Here is a 21,063-nt window from a genome sequence, read left to right on the forward strand (position 1 = left end):
TCAACTTTTAAATCCTATATAAAGTTGGACATTTGTGGGAACCCAAAATTCTTCCAAAATGTTCACTTTAAGATAACTTGAAAACTTATGAAAAATAATAGCTCTTCCTGTTTATTTAATAATTGAAAATCTTTCTATGCCCATTAATAGTTTAAATTCTCCAAAGAATTTTGAGGTTGTAATTTGAATAATACTAATCACAAGATAAAAAATGAACATTTTGGCAATATTTTATATTTTTCTATGAACAAGCTTTGGATTTGAAAGGACCAGGAAGCATCTTTTCCTTTTCAGCCATATTAGAAAAATTAAGACTAGTTGACCTGCATGCTAGAACCAAATAACACAGCTTATATTTTGAACATATAGCTACCATCAGCCAAGTTAATTTGTAGATGGTATCAAGGCCTAGTTTTCTAGATTGCCAAGTATGTTTAAATTTAAAAACTTTTGGGGGCAGCTAGGTGGCACAGTGGATAAAGCACTGGCCCTGGAGTTGGGAGTACCTGGCTTCAAGTCCGGTCTCAGACACTTAATAATTACCTAGCTGTGTGGCCTTGGGCAAGCCACTTAACCCCATTTGCCTTGCAAAAAAAAAAAAACTTTTACCTAGTTCCATTGAATTGGAATATGTGCACATTATATGGCATAAAACTTACAGATAAAAGGTTTTTTATCAAGTTGTGTTTTAAAACAATGCTTTCAAAAAAATTCCTGTATTGATCTTAAATTTTCAAAATTGCTTGAATCTTGATCAGCTGTATTATTAACAGCCTCTTTTTTTCCTACCCAGAGACACTCTGTGTAAACTTGGTACCTTCTGCAATGACACCATGCTGATGACTAGATTATCATTATTTCATGTTTCTTAATGGTTTTTTATTAAATGTTTATGGAAATGTATTCCAAACAAATTTTAAGCTAATTTCTAATATTTGAGGAAGCTAAAATTAATTTACATGTTAACATGAAAGTGATCTGATTTGAAGACTTGAGCTTTCTTGGTTTTTTATAGGCTGGGATCACTATGGAAGCAGCTTAGCCTTTGGGGCAGGTGAGATCCTTAAGATTGCTCTCTTTGTGCCCAGGCTTTTACCCAAGGGACAGCTTAATGGCCCTTCTGTGACTTTTGATAACAGTTCAAATATTGCTAAAGACCCTTGTCACTGTATGAAGTGGCACAAATACTTTGATGCCTTCTGCGGCCAGTTCACAGTCACTGGAGTGGCTTCAGGAGGGGTGTGTCTTCAGCTTAGAGCAGCCACCAGGGAGGAAGAAAAAGCCCAGAGAGGCTGGGGGAGGTAGACCCTCAATGTGTGAGCGTTGGACCCTCAGACTCCAGGTACAGAAGCTGAGTGTTCTCTGCCATGTCTTCCAGCTAATCTCCTGCCTCCGTCTCCTCATATGTTTGGATCAGTGCCATGGGTTTCTCCAATGCCAATTCCTGGGAAGCCTTATTCATCCCACCATGCTCCACATACCACCAACATGCCTCTCACAGGAACAATGCAAATTGCGCCTCATAATCAGTTCATACCTCTTCAGGTAAGGTCCAGAAAAAAAGTACTTTAATGTAGGCATTTATTTTGTGTACCTATGTATGCATTGAATGATTGATTCATTCTTTCATTTATTTTTGTGGCTGAAAGTACAGTAGTATTCCCCTCACTCTCCCCCATCCTAGGAGAGCCCCCACTCTGAAGTCATCCTCTTAGTGCCCAGATCAACTTTGGCAACACAAAGCCCCAGACTCAAGCTATCCACCAACTGCCACCTCTCCTGCAATAGGGAGGATAGGCAAGTACCTCCATGCTTGGCTGCACATCTACTTTAAAACCATTTCCAAAGCTAATCTTTGGTTTGTAGGGAATCACTGAATAATAATTTGCATTCCTAAGAGCATCATGGCAGAGTGATGAGAGAGCTGACCCAAGTGTGATGTTGGGCAAGCCCTAAGCAGCTTTCTTAGGTCTGTCTATTGAGAGAAGATGCTAAAAAGTCTAATACCTTGTGTTCTGTATGACTTTCTCCTCTTTAACTGTCAAAGTACATTTTCAGTCAGCTGTATGGCAGAGTGGGTAAAAGCACTAGCCCTGGAGTTCCAATCCAGCCTGAGTCACTTTTAGCTGTGTGACCTTGGACAAGTCATTTGATTCTGATTGCCCCACATTCAGGGCTATCTCCAGTTGTCCTGATTCATATCTGGCCACTGGACCCAACTGACTCTGGAAAAGAAAGTGAGGCTGGCATGACCTCCCAGATATGGTCTTCAAGAATGGAGTATGAACATCATCATCAATATCTTCATCATCATCATCATCATCATCATCATCACTCTCTTTACAATACCTTCCTGATTGTGGATTTTTGATAAAATGTAATAGGTGATACCTATTGCAGTAATACTTGCCACAAATAGTTTTATTAGAAAAAATTTTTAATTAACGAATGTGTCTTCCTTCAAGGTTACAAAGAAGAGAGCTGCCAACAAAAGGAACACTGAATGTAAGGGAGCCCAAGGTTGTTCTTCTCAGGCTACCCCTCTTCAACCAGAGCCCCCAGGGCTTTCAGAAGGCACCCAGTTAACTTCACAGCAGAGTTCCTCGTCTTTAAAGTCCCCTCAAGTTCCTCCAACTACAGTTTCTTTTCAAGACAGAATAGTCTCTTCAGGTTCTGGAACTGTTCATGGTAAATCAATACCAGGTTCTTCAAGACGAAAATTAAGGAAACTGGCAGTCAACTTCGGTGTTTCTAAACCATCAGAATAAATATGGTATTTAGGATTAAATTGTTTCCTTTACAACCTTCCCAAACTTTTTTTATAAGGATCTATATGTCCTATTTTAAAAAAAAAAAGGAATGCACTATTTTAAAAAATGTAGTATTGAAAAACTGAAGATCTTTTAGTAGTTAGGCTTTTTTCAGACTGTTTAAAGTATATGTACAAGAAGTTTGTGTTATGACAGGCACTGAAGAAGCAAACTTAATGAACCGCTCCATCCATCCCTTGTGCTCAGATACTAGGAAGTATCTTAGCACCATGACTTGGAAATTATATGAGCAATAATAATAATAATATTTCTAATCTTTTTTTGAAGTAGTAAATAGTGGTAGTCAAAACATAATTTACTATGTACATGTGAGTTTTATTTTTGTAATAGTTTAATAAAATGTATGGGGAAGAGAGGAGTGGCTCTTATTTCTTTGCATCTTAATTTGTGTTCTTTGACTCTATGGGTCCTTTGAGCCTACAAGAAAATAAACCTAATGGGACTGCTGCTGCTGCCAGGCTTGCTTCCTGTCCAAATTTTATACCAAAGCTGCTTTCAAATACTAACCAGAACTTTTTGATCTCTCTAAATGTCTAGTACTTTAATCGCAAATTAGGTTTGAGTGAATAATTAAAAAAGTGCTTGAGTTGCTCATGAACCAGCAATTACTACAAATGAATATACTGTTGGACTATAATGCAAATCATTCATCATGTCATTGTAATTCTTCTGTATGATTTTCCATTTACTGCTTTCCCATTATAAGAACCTGCCTCTCATCCAAACATAGTGTTGCCTAGGGGACTAAAGAAATTTTAAATACTAGTTTAAATCCCAGGGAGTGTGCTAATACAGGAGCAAACATCAGTCACTTTTCTATTTTATATATTATCTCTATGGCAGATGTCTACTTCATATCAGTTCCATATTTTCAAACCATTTCTTGGAACTACTTAATAATTGGCATTGTGTTTTCTTTGCATGTTATTTATATTTATATTCATGTATGAGAGTGTATATATATTCACTGTGACTATTGAAATTATTTAAAAATTTGTTGAAAATTCAGTATCACTGAGGCAAAATTTGTATACTTAAGATCTAGTCTTTGTTGTTTGGTTGGGTTTTTTTTTAAAGGATTGGGCATTGTCATCTATATTTTTTTAAAAAGATAAAAAGAAAGAAAAGGACCACACATTGAATGTGGTGTTGCTTTTTAATCTCCCGCCCATCTTTATTGGTCTTCTGTTCTACTATGGGTCTTAAGGCAGTTTTTAATGCTCAAAATTCAGTTACTAACTTAGTATTTTCCTCTCTCAGTGTTGATTCCAATGTTCCTGTAGTAGGCTACATAAAGTGATAAAGCAATAGTGCCTTTAGCACAAGGGAGTTGGTCAAAAACGATATGGTATTGTTTTAAGTTACTCACTAGCTTCTGTATTGATTTTCTAAGTTCTTCAAATGCCAACTCATTAATTTTTACTATACAGAAAGTCTTAGTATATTGTAGTTACCAGGCACTAATGAGTCAAATCATTCAGAATGCTCTCATGTGCTCCCAACATCCATGCCAGTGCTCAATGAGCAACAGTCATTCTTGGCTTTCAGATACATAGGGTCTGCTTTTTAAGAATAAGAATAGATTCCTATTTTGGAACCTGAGAGAAAAAAATCTAATAGAAACATGATTTATTAAAATCTTCATCTACAGCAGCTATGTAAGCTAACAGAAATCGTTTCAGCTCATTAATATAACTTTTGGGGGGTCACAAAGAGAAGAATATACAAAACTGCAAGAAAAGTTTCTTTTTAAGTGCAATGTGATTTTCCACTTTAAATACTCTTATCAATGTCCTACTAAAGCTTGCTCAATATTTTATGTCACTTTAAAAATAACAAAATTGCCGCTAAGTGATTGGTTCACAACCATGAATTCCTCTAGAACCTCAGTTTTTTTGGGTTTTTTGTTTTTTTTTTTTTTTTTTTGAAGAGCTTTTCCAATTGCTTATCTGACTGTGAGGCTGCAGAGATGTGGAATAGAATATCCAAGACAAGTGGACATTTTTCACCTACTCTCTTCAGGAGGCAAAGATTTGAAGGTCCCAAGAGTGCTTATTCACCTCCAGTTAAATGATGGGATTTGTAAACATTTATGATGTAGTCTTAAATTACTCCTAGGATTGAGACTTTGGGCCTGAGAGCCTCCAGTTCTCTGGTTCACCCTTCCATCTGAAGAAAACTTGAATTAGTCCCCTGGGATTTGCAGGGTGCTATCCTACCTGCCTTTTTCTTTCAAACCAGATTCTTTATGGTGATAAGACTCTTAAATATGTTAGGCAACAGAAGAGCTAAGCCCAAAGTGATGTGAAGTGTCCCTTAACTATTTAAATACTGATTAGTTGCATACTTGGTTCATTAAATGTATTTATTTGTTGACCAGATTCAGCAGATTCATCCAACTATATTCAAGGATGCTTCTCATGTTTTCCAAATTACTTCTATTATTATTTTTATAGATTAAATAATCCAAACATTACAGAAAGATTTAGGATTCTCAGAATGAATGGAGGATTTTAATTCATATGTAAATGAAACTTAGTTCCACCTTGGAACTTCTAGTTGACAAAAAGGCATCCAAGTAGTTGATAATTGAAAATGGTTTTTGTTGTTTTATTATTTGGATGGCTAGTGGAGATTTAGTGATGTAAGACGGTTTTCATATTTATTCTGAGAACTTTCTATTTAAAACCTGATAGGGGAAAAAAGCTGGTATTAAATATTAAAATAAATCATATCACGGCACTGCTTTCTTGACCATTCTCATTCTAGTCTATTCAAAATAACCTTGTCTCTAAAAGTAATTCAGAAAATAATTTCAATAAAAACTGTTGTGCTTCTCAGTGTTTTGAAATTGGTGATCAATCAAAATGTATTTCCACCTCACTTTTTTTTGTGGAGATAGGTTTCACCAAGAGGGGAAACAGTTCTCTTGCCTTCAAGTGCAGCATGAATCTTTTGTTGGTTTTATTGATCAAACTTTGGAAGCTAAACTTTTAGAGGGTCCCCTCTCCTAATTAAATATATAGATTCTGAATTCCAGAAACAAGATATTCATATCACACTCACAAAACCCCTTGAGCAGCCAAATAATATAACAAAAGATAGAATTAGTTTACATTGTGTAGGGCTACTGAAATTTTTAAAAGGAGGGAAAAAAAATTTAGCTGTAGGGAAATCAGGTTCAGTCCTGAAAATTTGATTTCTTTGAGTAACATATAGCTTTTTAATCGGTTTTTGTTCTTTAGACTAATAGTATAAAATTTGGAGGTAAAACATTTTAGGTTCAACTCTCAGAAAGGGAACTGAAAAAGTAATAAAATACATGATTATAATCAAAGCATTCAGCTGTCTGAAGTGCAATTTATGAAGGGCACTATCTGTTTCCTGGAGATAAATCTTTACTGTAACTGTCCCTTCCAACCAGTATATTTCAGAAGTATCGTACCCCAGCTCACAGGTTTTAGAGTCATTTCTTTGCTGTAAAATGGAAGAAGCAATAACAGAGCAAGCATTGGATTTGGAGGCAGAAGACTTGGTTTCAGGTTTCAAATCCAAGCTCTTCTACTTAGTACCTCTGGGACCTTGAACAAGTCACTGTCTGGGCCTCATTTTCTGCTTCTCTAAAATGAGGGAATTGGACTAGATAATCGCTGAAGTCCCTTCCAGCTCTAAATCCTGTCTGAATTAACCAAGTCAGGTAAATTAAATTTGTTTCAACATCTGAAGCCAGATTCTCATGCTATAGACTCATGCAGAATTAAACAAATGAGAATTTGTCCCATAGTTTGCTGTGGTTTTCAACCAACCCTTCTTCAAACCTTACAGTTAATTTTTCTTTTTGTTCACAGGTTGCATACAGTTTCTTCTACCTGATGCCCAATTGTTTCTTTTAGTTTTTATATGTTCTAGTACATGAGTAATGGATCTGTGCTACATTATCCATGGCTTCAACTTTTTATTTGTTTTAAACAATGTAATTAACTTAAATTTTAAATTTTCCTGATATAATTGAAGCATTTCTTTATCCTCATAGATATAAATATTTTATATGTACTGGAATTTTTCATTAGAACTTATATAAAGCAGTATTTTATTAAGAATTCCAAAGGGAAAACCTTTCTGTGCTCATTTTGTAGTTTATGATTTTTTAATACCTTGTCATTGTTTATCTGCCAAGTAAAGTGTCTTTAACTTGTATTTGAATGGATGTGTTTTTGTGTTTAGTGTTAAGGTATGCATTTACAGATTTCTAGCATGTAGTTTGCCCAAAAGACTGTACAAAAAGCATTTTAAAATTTATGATACATGGGAGGAATAAAAGAACCAGCCATAAGATTTAAAGTTGTATACATCTGTAATTAAACAATTGATAATCATTCTATATAACTATTTCTTATTGTCTATTTGGATTCATATTATTGAAAACATTTCAAAAGTTTCTTTCATATCATTTCATATTTAACCATCTCAGGTCTACCTCATACCATATTCTCCACTGGAATAACTTGAGACCCTTGGGTCATTTCTATTTTATACCTGAAAAGCACCAGTTGGGAAAAGTATAACCTAGCACCTTTCATCATGTGACCTCAAGCAAACCAATTAGTGTTTCTGAGTTTTGATTTCCTCATCTAAATAAGGACACTGGAGGATTTCAAGAAGACTCTAAGACCCTCTGGCAGACACTAACATCACCTTGTTTGAAAATACTTTGTTGACACTGAATTGAACTTAATCCACCCAATGACTGTCTAGTATCTGCATGCCAACCATTGCAAGAGAACCTACTACCTCCAGTTGAGGATCATTTGAAATATTTTTTCTTTAAATCAAACCACATTCTCAGCTTCACCTCTGCTCCTTGTTCTGATCCCAGAAACCAATACAATGCAGTGCGATGTGATATGATACAATATGCTTTATTTCTTACATTATGTGAGGCACCTTCGCTTAACACAAATGCAGGTGATATAAGGAAGAGCCAGACTCTGAAAACAGAGTTCAGATTCTACCAAGTGGGAATAAAATATAAAAATAAGCATAATCCATAGTGGTTGGATGAAGAGGAAGGACTCAGTTGGGCCAGGAGTTATTAATTTGCAGTCCCTAAACTTTTTTAAACCATTTTAATAACTTTCAGTATAATTATCTCCTTTTTATGTGTTTTATTCTTTTTTTTTTTTTTTGCAAAGCAAATGGGGTTAAGTGGCTTGCCCAAGGCCACACAGCTAGGTCATTATTAAGTGTCTGAGGCCGGATTTGAACTCAGGTACTCCTGACTTCAGGGCCAGTGCTTTATCCACTGCACTACCTAGCCGCCCCTTATGTGTTTTATTCTTTGTATTTAAGACTATTAATCTGAGAAGGGGCTCCAAGTTTTCACCAGAATGTCAGAGGGGTCCATGACACCTTCAGCCTCAGATGAAATGAGAAGCTTCTGTGTAGCCAGATCTCCTTTGGGAAGAGGTGCTTTTCACTAAATGGTGAATGTTCTCACACTTGATCACCCACATATCCCAGTGATTTTGAACTAGGGCATCATCTGAAGCTCATTCCCCATCACAAGTTTTCTTATTCCCAACCCCCTCAATCCATCCCAAAATTTCATCCAAACATCCCACCATGGAATGCCTAGTTCATGGCTAAATAGCTTCCCTTCATCCCACTTCTTAATCCAATCTGGCTTTCCAACAATACACATGCTCTCTGACCGTGCTTTCCAGAACTGACAGAACCTCTCATTCCTCTCAGCTCACCAGCCAAAATAGAGAAGTGTAATTACTCCTTTTCCCTCAATGCCACTTCCTAGTCTTTACCCCCATTATTCAGTAACCTTTTCTGTTTTTGAAATTTTATGCTATTGATCTCTTACCACCCATTCTAACTCCTTGTAGCCACAGATCTCTAGGGCTCCACAATGGGTATATTGGTTTAATTGGTATATTGCTTAATTTTTTTTCTCCTCTCCAATTCTTCCCTTCATAGTGGCGGACTTCAACATAACAGTGACTCTTCTCAAAAACCACTGAATTCCTTCTCTCATTTCCCATGATCTGTTCCTCCAGCCCACTTCAGCCATATGCAAAGATTCTCATACCTTTGATCTTGCTGTAACCTACAAATGTATAACTTCAAAGAATTCTGAAATCTGTTATCTGACTATAATAATGGTTTTTACCTTACCAATACCTATTTTTTTTATCTATACCATGACCTCTAATCCCTTGATCTTCAGTTCTTTCCCAGGTCATCTCCTCTCCACTAGACATTCTCTTTTCCCTATCTTGACTACTTGTTAATCAGTTCAGTTTTACACTATCTTCTTCCTTAGGGTAGTTGGGTGGCACAGTGGATAGAACACTGATTGGAGTCAGGAGGACAGGAGTTTGAATCCAGCCTCTGACACATACCACTTACTAGCAGTTTGGTCGGGCAAGTCACTTGACCCTCATTACCTCGCATCCAGGGTCATCTTCAGTCATCCTGCTTCCTATTTGGCCACTGGACCCAAATGACTCTGGAGGGGAAAGTGAGGCTGGTGACTTAGCACAGCAACCCCTCCCTCAAATCCAATCCACATGCTTGTGATGACATCACCTCCTTGACATGTCTTCTTCAAGAATGAAGGACAGACTTCCGGCTAAGATGGCGGAGAGAAGACAGGCACAGTTCTAAAGTCTCCTGATCTCTTCCCCATATATCACATGAAACAAACCTCTTAAAAGAAATCCGACCCACAAAACCCAGAAAGAAAAGCCAGGAGAAAGAACACCTACCTCAGGATCTGTCTCCTGCAGCAGCTTTGGCCGAATTCTTGTGGATGAGTCTGGGCTCAGAGGGAGGATCAGCCCCGGATCAGCCAGATTAACAGCTGAATTGAAACCAGGAGTCTAAGGGCCCGAGAGCCGGACCTGCTGGATCAGTGGTGGGGCTAGACGAAAGGGACTTGGGTCCGTGGGGCAGCAGAGGCGCTGGTGTTGGTGCTGTCCCCCCTGGAGCTTGGGGACCAGGCTGGGGTGAGAGCTCTGGTGCAGGAGAGCTGTGGACACCATCCCTGGGCTCCTCCAGATGGAGAAACTCTGAGTCCACGCCTCCATTGCACAGAAGCCTCTTCCCAAACAAACAAATGCAAACTTCTGCCTCAGGCCCAGGTGTGTGAGCCGAAGAACCAGCCCAGCTAAGGAATGACAGGCCAGGGTAAAGCCCACCATTGATTGAAGGCAAAAGAATTCAATAGCTCCAACTCCTGCCTTCGGGCAAAGGGAGAAGGCCTTGCAACCAAGGTCACAGACACTCCAGAGAGGGCAACCAGCACCTCCTATGGGCCAGCCAGAGAAACTGCACTCAGTAAAGCCTTTAGCGATCTCAAGCCCAAGTGAACCACCCCCCCCAACTCAAGGTCTTAGCATAATGAAGAAGGGTCAGCGGAAAGGTGGATCCATAGAAAAATTCCTGGAAGGGAAAGACCCCAACCCAGAGATACCTGGAACCTCTGAGAATACAATCTGGTCTCCAGCACAGAAAGACTTCCTTGAAGAAATAAGGAGCTTAAAAATTTGGGAGAGACAATTAATACCTTAGAAAGTACAATTGGACAATTACAAAATGAGAATAATTCTCTCAGATACTCAAATGAGCAAATGCAAAAAGAAATTAATTCTCTCAAAACCTCAATTGGTCAAATGGAAAGCTCTTTCAAAAGTAGAATTGACCAGTTGGAAAAGGAGTGGCAAAAGGTTAATGAAGAAAACTCCTCCCCCCCAAAAAAAATGGAGTCTACAGAAACTAATGACTCCCATGAGACAGCAAGAGTCAGTTAAACAAAATCAAAAAATAAAGCAAATGTAAAATATCTCATCAACAAAACCACTGACCTTGAGAATAGATCGAGGAGGGGCAACCTGTAAACTATAGGACTTCCTGAAAACATTGAAGAGAAAAAAAGCCTGGAATTAATATTACAGGATCTAGTGATGAAAAACTGCCCTGAAATCATGGAATCGGAGGGCAAAGTAGTTATTGAAAGAGTACATCGATCCCCACCAGAAAAAGATCCTAAAAGGAAAACACCAAGGAATGTTGTGGCCAAACTCCAGAACTATCAGATAAAAGAGAAAATCCTGCAAGCAGCCAGAAAGAAACAATTTAAATATCAAGGAGCCACAAAGGATCACGCAGGACCTGGCTGCATCAACTTTAAGGGATCGAAGGGCCTGGAACGAGATATTTCGAAGAGCAAGGGATCTTGGAATGCAGCCAAGAATCTACTTTCCTGCAAAGCTGAGCCTTCTCTTCCAGGGAAAAAGATGGACATTTAATGAAATGGAAGAATTCCAAAAATTTCTGATGAAAAGACCAGAGCTAAACATAAAATTTGGACATCAAACAGGAGGTTCAAGAAACACATAAAAAGGTAAAGGGGGGGGGCAGTAAAAGGAAAAAAAAATGCAATCCAGTAAGTTGAAATTGTCTATATCCCAGCATGGGAGTAAAAGAAAAAAAGATTCTCATAAACCTTGAGAAAGGTAACTCTTAACAGAGAGAATACACCTAGCCAGAAATGATGAACATTCATAACCTATCCATGAAACTACTATCTAATGGGATTTAACTGGCTTTAACCCCACTTGGGAGAAAGACTAATAACTCTCAGGAATTTTGACTCTATTCAATAGAATATACAGAACTAGAAGGGACAGACACTCAGAATTTTCTATGACTTAGATAGAATGATCTAAAAAAAAACACTACCTCCCTAAAAAGGGGGACAGGAAAGAGACAGCAGGAGGGAGGGGATTGAATGGGGTAAATCTCATTACACTAAGAGGTACAAAAAAACCTATGGTAATAGAGGGGAAGAAGGGAGCAGAGGAGAAACACCTGAATCTTCTTCTCATCAGATTTGGCTTAAAGTCAACCTACACATACTCAGTTAACTTATAAAACATCTAACCTTTCAAGTATTAAAAGGGGAGGGAGGATGGAGAAAGGGAAGGGGAATGGGGCAAATAAGGGAAACAAAAGAAAGGGAAGGGAAAAAGGGAAAGGGGAAAGAAAGGGGAGGGTGTGATATAGGAGGGCAAACACTGAAGGGGGTGGTTTTCAGAAGCAATACTGGGGAATATGGATAAAAGGGGGAAAGGGGGAAAATACAAACAGAGGGAAGATAGATAGCATGGAGGGCAATAAAGAATGAGTAATCATAACCTTGAATGTGAATGGGATGAACTCTCCCTTAAAACGTAAGGAAATAGCAGAGTGGATTAAAAACCAAAATCCTACAATATGCTGCTTACAAGAAACCCATTTGAATCAGAGAGATACATATAGAGTAAAGGTAAAAGGTTGGAGCAAAATATATTTTGCTTCAGCTGAAGTGAAAAACAGGGGTAGCAATCCTTATCTCAGACAAAGCAGCAGCAAAAATAGATAGCATTAAAAGAGATAAGGAAGGAAACTTTATCCACCTAAAAGGTACCATAGACAAAGTCATTTCAATATTGAATATATATGCACCCAGTGGGATAGCACCCAAATTCTTAGAGGAGAGGCTGAAAGAACTACAGGAAGTCATAGACCGCAAGGCTCTGCTAGTGGGAGACCTCAACCTCCTGCTATCAGATCTAGATAAATCGAATCATAAAACAAGAAAGAAATTAGGGAGGTAAATAGATTGTTAGAAAAATTAGATATGGTAGACTTATGTAGGAAACTGAACAGGGATAGAAAGGAATATGCCTTTTTCTCTGCAGTACATGGAACTTACACAAAAATTGACCATGTCCTAGAATATAAAAACCTAATGATCAACTGCAGAAAGGCAGAAATAGTGAATACAGCTTTCTCAGATCACAGTACAATAAAAGTCATATGCAATACTGGGCCAAGGAGATATAGACCCAGAACAAACTGGAAACTGAATAACCTCATTTTAAAAAATGAGTGGACCAAAAAACAAATTATAGAAAGAATTGACCATTTTATCCTAGATAATGATAATAATGAAACAACATACCAAAACCTATGGGATTCATTCAAAGCAACTCTCAGGGGATATATTATAGCTCTAAATGCTTATATGAATAAATTGGAGAAAGAGGAAATCAATGAACTAAACATACAACTAAAAAAATTACAGAACAAATCAAAAATCCCCAATCAAATACCAAATTAGAAATTTTAAAAATCAAAGGAGAAATTAATAAAATTGAAAGCAAAAAAAACTATTGAATTAATAAATAAAACCAAAAGTTGGTATTATGAAAAAACCAATAAAACTGATAAACCTCTGGTCAATTTGATTAAAAAAAAGAAAGAAGAAAACCAAATTCTCAGTATCATAAATGAAAAAAGGTGAACTCACCACCAACGAGGAGGAGATTAAAGTAATAATTTGAAATTATTTTGCCCAACTCTGTGCCAATAAATTTGATAATCTAAGTTAAATGGATGAATATTTACAAAAATATAAGTTGCCCAGGTTAAATGAAGAAGAGATTAAATACCTAAACAACCCTATCTCAGAAAAAGAAATTCAACAAGCCATTATTGAACTCCCTAAAAAAAAATCTCCAGGGCCTGATGGATTCACAAGTGAATTCTACCAAACATTTAAGGAACAATTGGTTCCAATCCTATATAAACTCTTTGGAAAAATAGGGAAAGATGGAACTCTGCCTAACTCTTTCTATGAAACCAATATGGTACTGCTACCTAAACCAGGGAGAGTTAAAACAGAGAAAGAAAATTATAGACCTATTTCCCTGATGAATATAGATGCAAAAATCCTAAATAAAATCTTAGCAAAACGACTACAACAAGTCATCACTAGGATAATACATTATTATCAAGTAGGATTTATTCCAGGAATGCAGGGTTGGTTCAATATTAGGAAAACTGTTAGTATACTCAATTATATCAACAACAAACCTATCAAATCATATGATCATATCAATAGATGCTGAAAAATCTTTTGACAAAATACAGCATCCATTCCTATTAAAAACACTAGAGAGTGTAGGAATAAATGGAGTGTTCCTAAAAATAATTAGCAGTATCTATCTGAAACCATCAACAAGCATTATATTCGATGGGGAGAGGCTAGAGGCATTCTCAATAAGATCGGGGTGAAACAAGAGTGCCCATTATCACCACTACTATTCAATATTGTATTAGAAATGTTAGCATCTTGGGGTGGCTAGGTGGCGCAGTGGATAAAGCACTGGACTTGGAGTCAGGAGTACCTGGGTTCAAATCCAGTCTCAGACACTTAATAATTACCTAGCTGTGTGGCCTTGGGCAAGCCACTTAACCCCATTTGCCTTGCAAAAACCTAAAAAAATAAAAAATAAAAAGAAATGTTAACATCAGCAATTAGAGAAGAAAAAAGAAAGGAATTAGAATTGGGAAGGAAGAGACAAAAGTCTCACTCTTTGCAGATGACATGATAGTCTACCTAGAGAATCCCAAGAAATCATCTAAAAAACTACTGGAAACAATTAGCAATTTTAGCAAAGTTGCAGGTTATAAAATAAACCCTCATAAATCCTCAACTTTTCTATATATGTCTAGTAAGAAACAGCAGGAAGAGCTAGAAAGAGAAATCCCATTCAATAAAGTAACCTCAGACAATGTAAAATATTTGGGAGTCTATTTGCCAAGACAGACTCAGAATCTTTTTGAAAACAATTATAAAACACTTCTCACACAAATTAAATTAGATTTAAATAACTGGGCAAATATCAACTGCTCATGGATAGGTAGAGCTAATATAATAAAAATGACATTCTACCAAAACTAAACTGTTTAGTGCCCTACCAATCAAAATTCCAAAAAATTACTTTAACAAGTTAGAAAAAATTGTAAGTAAATTCATATGGAGAAATAAGAAGTCAAGAATTGCCAGGAGCTTAATGTAAAAAAGTGCAAAAGAAGGTGGCTTAGCCCTACCCGATCTAAAATTACATTATAAAGCATCAGTCATCAAAACTGTTTGGTATTGGCTAAGAAATAGAGTGGTGGGCCAGTGGAATAGACTAGGTGTAAAAGCAGGAGATGATTATAGTAAGCTGCTGTTTGATAAACCCAAAGAGTCAGGCCACCGGGATAAAAACTCCCTCTTTGATAAAAATTGCTGGGATAATTGGAAGTTAGTATGGAAGAAACTTAGATTAGACCAACACCTCACACCCTTTACCAAGATAAGATCCAAATGGTTACAGGACATAGACATAAAAAACAATACTATAAGCAAATTAGAAGATCAAGGACTAGTCTACCTGTCAGATCTATGGAAAGGGAAACAGTTTATGACTAAGGAAGAGTTGGAGAACATCACTAAAAACCAATTAGATGATTTCAATTACATTAAATTAAAAAGTTTTTGCAAAGATAACACCAATATAATCAAGATCAAAAGAAAAGTAGTAAATTAGGAAACAATCTTTACAACTAATGATTCTGACAAAGGACTCATTTCTAAAATATACAGAGAACTGAGTCATATTTTTAAAACAAAAATCCATTCCCCAATTGACAAATGGTCAAAGGATATGCAAAGGCAATTTACAGATGAGATCAAAGCAATCCATAGCCATATGAAAAAATGCTCTAACTCATTAATTATTAGAGAAATGCAAATTAAAGCTTCTCTGAGGTACCAATCACACCTCTCAGATTGGCCAGTATGACCAGGAAGGATAATGATCAGTGTTGGAAGGGTTGTGGGAAATCTGGGACACTATTACACTGTTGGTGGAGCTGTGAACTCATCCAACCCTTCTGGAGAGCTATTTGGAACTATGCCCAAAGGGCAACAAAAATGTGCATACCCTTTGACCCAGCAATACCACTACTGGGTCTATACCCTGAAGAGATGAGGAAAAAGGGTAAAAACATTACTTACTCAAAAATATTTATAGCAGCCCTGTTTGTGGTGGCAAAGAATTGGAAATGCAGTAAATGTCCTTCAATTGGGGAATGGCTTAGCAAACTGTGGTATATGTATGTCACGGAACACTATTGTTCTATTAGAAACCAGGAAGGATGGAAATTCAGGGAAACCTGGAGGGATTTGCTTGAACTGACTCGGAGTGAGATGAGCAGAACCAGAAAAACCCTGTACACCCTAACAGCAACATGGGAGTGATGTTCAACCTTGAAGGACTTGCTCATTCCATCAGTGCAACAATCGGGAACAATTTGGGGCTGTCTGCAAAGGAGAGTACCATCTGTATCCAGATAAGGAGCTGTGGAGTTTGAACAAAGTGCAAGGACTATTCCCTTTAATTTAGGAAAAAAAACAGATATCTTATTGTCTGATCTTGTTACCTCTTAGACTTCTCTTTAAGGATATGATTTCTCTCTCATCACACCCAATTAGGATCAAAGTACAACATGGAAACAAAATAAAGACTGACAGAGTGCTATCTGGGGGCGGGGGGAAGAGAAGCAAGATTGGGGGGAAATTGTAAAACTCAAATAATATCTTTAATAAAAATAAATTTTAAAAAAGTGGATATACAAGTAAAAAAAGAAAGCATAGGAATCAATAGAGTCTTTATTAAAATTTTAGGTAGCATTTATCTAAAGTCAAGAGCAAGCATTATCTGTAATATGGATAGACCTGGATTAAAAAAAAGTAAACAAAAGCTTTCCCTTTATCCTGCCAGTCACTAAAGTCATCATCCTATGTCTTCACCTTTTCACAATTTCCATTTGCTCACCTGTTAAAATCTGACTTTCTTACTCCATCACTTGACTGAAACTTCTATCTTCAGGATTGCCAATTACTTTTAATTGCCAAATCCAAGGACCTTCACTCAAACCTTATCCTATTTGACCCCTTTCTAGCATTTGACACTATTGATCAGCCCTTCCTCTTCTCTCACATTGCCACTTAACCCCTTCCCAAATTTTAATCTTTATTTCCACCATCTACTCCTTCCACACCTACTCATCTGCTGATGAATTAAGTCTCACAATCCTGTTAACTCTATTACATATTCATGTTCTTCAACTAGCTCCTCACCTTCAGCAAGGTAGTTTTATGATTCCTTATCACCTCCACAAAATCTTTTTTTAAACTTTTCTTTCCTCAAGCCTCCAGTACCTCTCCCTTCTCCACCACTATCACCTCTCAGAAGAAGTAGTAATTAGTAGTAGTAGTAGTAGTAGTAGTAGTAGTAATAGTATGATGGTGGTGGTAGTAATAGTGGTAAGTTGTAGTAGTATGGTAGTGGTGGTGGTGGTAGTAGTAGTAGTAGTAGTAGTAGCAGCAGCAGTAGTAGGTCTGGACCTACAATTTTGGTAACTTAATTATTATTTGCAGTCCTTAAGAATTATATGGGCATTGAATGAATAAAATGAAATAATGCCTACTCTATGCAAAGCATTGTGCTAAGTACTGAAGGTAGAAATAGAAGAATAAGATAGTCCCTCCTCTCAAGGAACTCACATTCTAATAGGTAGAGGATATAAATAGATGGTTTCAGTGGTGAGTCAGATGGAAACTCCCCTCCCCAGGAGTCTTAGGTTTCATCAATAAACTAAATGAAAATGTGCTTCTTTAGTGTCATTTTCAATGATAAAACTTTAATTTGCTTCTGCTATTGAACAATTTGACAGTGCTAAGGACTTCAGAGGTAAATTTATTTTTATTCTCATTTTGTACAAATGTTTTTTACATTAATAAAATATTCTTGTTTACAAGTAAACAAAATACCCCTCCCCCCATGAATATAGATAGACTTGCTTGGGCAAAAAAAAAGTAAAGGGTAGAGAGAAAAAAAGTTAAAATTGAAAAAAGATAATAGTAATAATTGTAGGTATGGCCAGGTGGCGCAACGGACAAAGCACCAGCCCTGGAGCCACGAGCACCCGAGTCCATATCCAGCCACGTAAACCCAACAATCACCCAGCCGTGTGACATGCAAGCCACCTGATCCCCACTGCCCTGCTAAAACCAAAAAAGAAGAAAAAAAAAGACCCAAAATAAAATAAAATAAAATAGTAATAATAGTAGGGGTGGCTGGACAGAGCATTGGCCCTTGAGCCAGGAGCACCTAGGTCCAAATCCGGCCCCAGACACCCAAGATCACCCTGCTATGTGGCCCCAGGCAGGCCACCCAGCCCCACTTGCCCTGCACCCTCCCCCAAATAACAAAACATGTGCTTCAGTCTTTGTTCCAACACCAACAACTCTGTCACGGGTGGATCACATTCTTTATGATAAGTCCATCACAAAAGTTACTTCCATATTTTTCCAACGTTGCCATTGCTGATCACAACTCCCTCCTCTCTTATTTCTCCACTACCATGTACTCGTATTTTCTCTCTCCTTTCACTCTGACTCTGCCATAGTGTCACTGAGTGGCGCAGCAGACAAATCCGTGGTCCTGGGGCCAAGAAACCCTGAGCCCCCATACCACTCCTTAGGCCCAGAATCCACCTGGCCCTATGGTCCCGGGCAGGCCTTCCAATCCCAGCCCCTTGCAAGAAGTAAAAAAGAAAATGTTTTATATCTGACTACTCTCCCCCCATGGTCCATCCTCTCCTCCTTTATTCACATCTCCACCCCTTCCCCCTGCTCCCCCCTCCTTCTTACTCCAGTTGTCTATACCCCATTGAGTATATTTGCTGTTTCCTCTCCTAGCCATCTCTTATGAAAGCAAAGGTTCCCTCATTCCCCCTTGCCTCCCCCCTTCCATGTCATTGAAATAGCTCATTGTAATAAAAAAAAAAATCTTATTATGTGAAATATCTTGGACTATTCCCCTCTCCTTTTTCTTTCTCCCATTCCATTTCCCTTTTTTTCTATTGACTCAATTGTTACACCATATTTTATCTTCGAATTCAGCTTTCTCCTGTGCTTCAACTATAAAACTCCTACTTGCTCTATTAACTGAGAAGGTTCATATGAGTATTATCAGTGTCATTTTTCTATGCAGGAATACATGCAGTTCATCCTCATTAAGTCCCTCATATTTCCCCCCCTTTCCTCCAATCTCCATGCTTCACCTGAGTCCTGTATCTGAAGATCAAACCTTCTGTTCAGCTCTGGCCATTCCAAAAGGAACATTTGAAATTCCTCTGGTTCATTGAAAGTCCATCTTTTTCCCTAGAAGAGGACATTGAGCCTTGCTGGGTAGTTCATTCTTGGCTGCATTCTAAGCTCTTTTGCCTTCCGGTATATTATATTCCAAGCCCTATGAGCTTCCAATGTAGTTGCTGCTAAGTCCTGTGTGATCCTGACTGCAGCTCCACAATATTTGAACTGTGTCCTTCTGGCTGCTTGTAATATTTTCTCTTTGACTTGGGAGTTCTGGAACTTGGCTATAATATTCCTAGGGGTTGGTTTTTTGGGATCTTTTTCTTGGTGGGATCAGTGGATTCTCTCCATTTCTATTTTGCCCTCTGCTTCTAGAATATCAGGGCAATTTTCCTGTACTAATTCTTTGAAAATGATGTCAAGGCTCTTTTCCTGATCATGACTTTCAGGTATTCCAATAATTTTTAAGTTATCTTTCCTAAGTCTGTTTTCTATATCAGTTGTTTTTTCAATGAGATATTTCACATTTTCTTCTAACTTTTCATTTTTTTGGTTTTGAAGTATTGATTCCTGATTTCTGGTAAATTCATCAATCTCCCTGAATTCTATTCTTTGTCTGAAGGATTTGTTCTCAGAGAGTTTTCTTATCTCTTTTTCCATCTGGCCAATTTTGCTTTTTTAAAGCATTCTTCTCCTCAATAACTTTTGAACTGTTTTATCCATTTGACCTAAGCTGGTTTTTAACATGCTATTTTCTTCAGCATTTTTTTTGGATTTCCTTGACTAAGCTACTGACTTCATTTTCATGTTTTTCCTGCATCTCTCTCCTTTCTTTTCCCAGTTTTTCTTCCAACTCCCTCATTTGATTTTCAAAGTCTTTTTTGAGCTCTGTCATAGCCTGCAGCCAATTTCTGTTTTTCTTGGGAGTCTTTAGATGCAGGAGCTTGTGCTTCCTCTTCTTCAGACTGAGTATTTTGATCCTTGGGCTCATTTGCAAAATATTTCTCAATAGTCTTCCTTTTGTTTCTCTGCTTGCTCATTTTCCCAGCCTGGGCCTGGTTTTGGGGTGCTTCCTGAGCTTTTGGGACACTCCCACAAGGGTCTCAGTGTGTGAGGCTCTGTCCTCCCTCCTGGTCTGTGAATGACCATAAACGCCCCCCTCTGCCAAGGGGCTGAGGTGGGTGGGCCCTGCTGTTCTATGGCGGGGCCTAGACTGGGATCAGGATCTGAATGTGGTCAGAGTCCCAAAGTCCTGTTCCAGAGGCAGAGGACAGAGCTCTGCAGTCTCTCTTCACTCCCCTCCCTCAGCTCAATGGGCTCATGCCCTGGAGGCTCCTGCTTACCAGCTCAGCCTGCTTCTGTTTCCAGATCTGGGCTGCAGAAAGACCACGTGTGCCCTGAGGGCTGGGCTCCACATGCTTGCTCTGGCAGAGGTCCCCTGCTGATCCCCCACTTTGTGCCTGGTGCTCCCCAGGGTGCAGCTCAGGAGACTTCCCCGCTGCTGTGAGCTGGGGCTGCCTTCAGGAGGTTGGAGTTCTTTCCCTCTGGGGGGCCACCCCTCTGGCGGGCCGCCCCTCTGACCCCAGGGAGCAGAGCCTTTCTGCTCTTTTCAAGGTTACCTTGAGTATGAGAACTGCCTCACTGGGTCCCTTTGTGGGTTTTGTCTCTCGAAAGTTTAGTTAGAGTCCTTAGTTTATGAGTTTTATCAGAGGGCTCCTAAGACTCAAACCCTTCTTGTCGCCATCTTGACTCCACCCCCCCAAAGCTTTCTTTTCTAACTCAAAGCTACTAATGATGTAGGTGCTGGAGGAGCTACAAAAGCAGTTGCTGGGTCACATTTCCACAAGGGTTGTTGCTCTTCAGCTTTCAAGAATCAAACTAGAAGCTAGACCAATGGTCTAAGGGTCCACAATATTTCTGGAGCTCTTGTGCCCAGGGTCCTGGGAAATCCCTGTTCAGAACTGAGGGAAGTAATGGTTGAGGTGAAAATAATGATTTGAACTATATATGGGACATACTATTCTCTCCTTTGGGATATCTTGGTGTTTCAGCTAAGTTTGGCTTCCCTCCCCCCATTGGTGGTAGTTGGTTTGCACTTCGTCATGGAGGTGATGAAGAGCCCTTCCTCCACAGAATTTGCTCACGTAACTGGATGCAGTGCTAGTCATCTGGGAGATGTTACTC

The 21,063-nt window shown here is 38.4% G+C and overlaps 1 protein-coding gene across 2 annotated transcripts in view; it reads left to right on the top strand.

Moving 5' to 3' along the window:
• Positions 1–7,194, top strand: part of XRN1 (5'-3' exoribonuclease 1) — a 102,933-nt gene extending 95,739 nt beyond the window's left edge. Inside the window, exons 41-43 of one of the 2 annotated variants that reach the window (XM_074191159.1) lie at positions 1,016–1,054; positions 1,379–1,545; positions 2,466–7,194. In XM_074191159.1, the coding sequence (XP_074047260.1) occupies positions 1,016–1,054; positions 1,379–1,545; positions 2,466–2,768 (509 nt within the window). In that variant the 3' untranslated portion in view covers positions 2,769–7,194. The remainder of the gene's footprint in view (positions 1–1,015; positions 1,055–1,378; positions 1,546–2,465) is intronic. The other variant, XM_074191160.1, reaches the window with a different exon arrangement.
• Positions 7,195–21,063: the final 13,869 nt, after the last annotated feature.

This window comes from Macrotis lagotis, chromosome 6 (assembly GCF_037893015.1).
Source record: "Macrotis lagotis isolate mMagLag1 chromosome 6, bilby.v1.9.chrom.fasta, whole genome shotgun sequence".
Classification (NCBI taxonomy): Eukaryota; Metazoa; Chordata; class Mammalia; order Peramelemorphia; family Peramelidae; genus Macrotis; species Macrotis lagotis.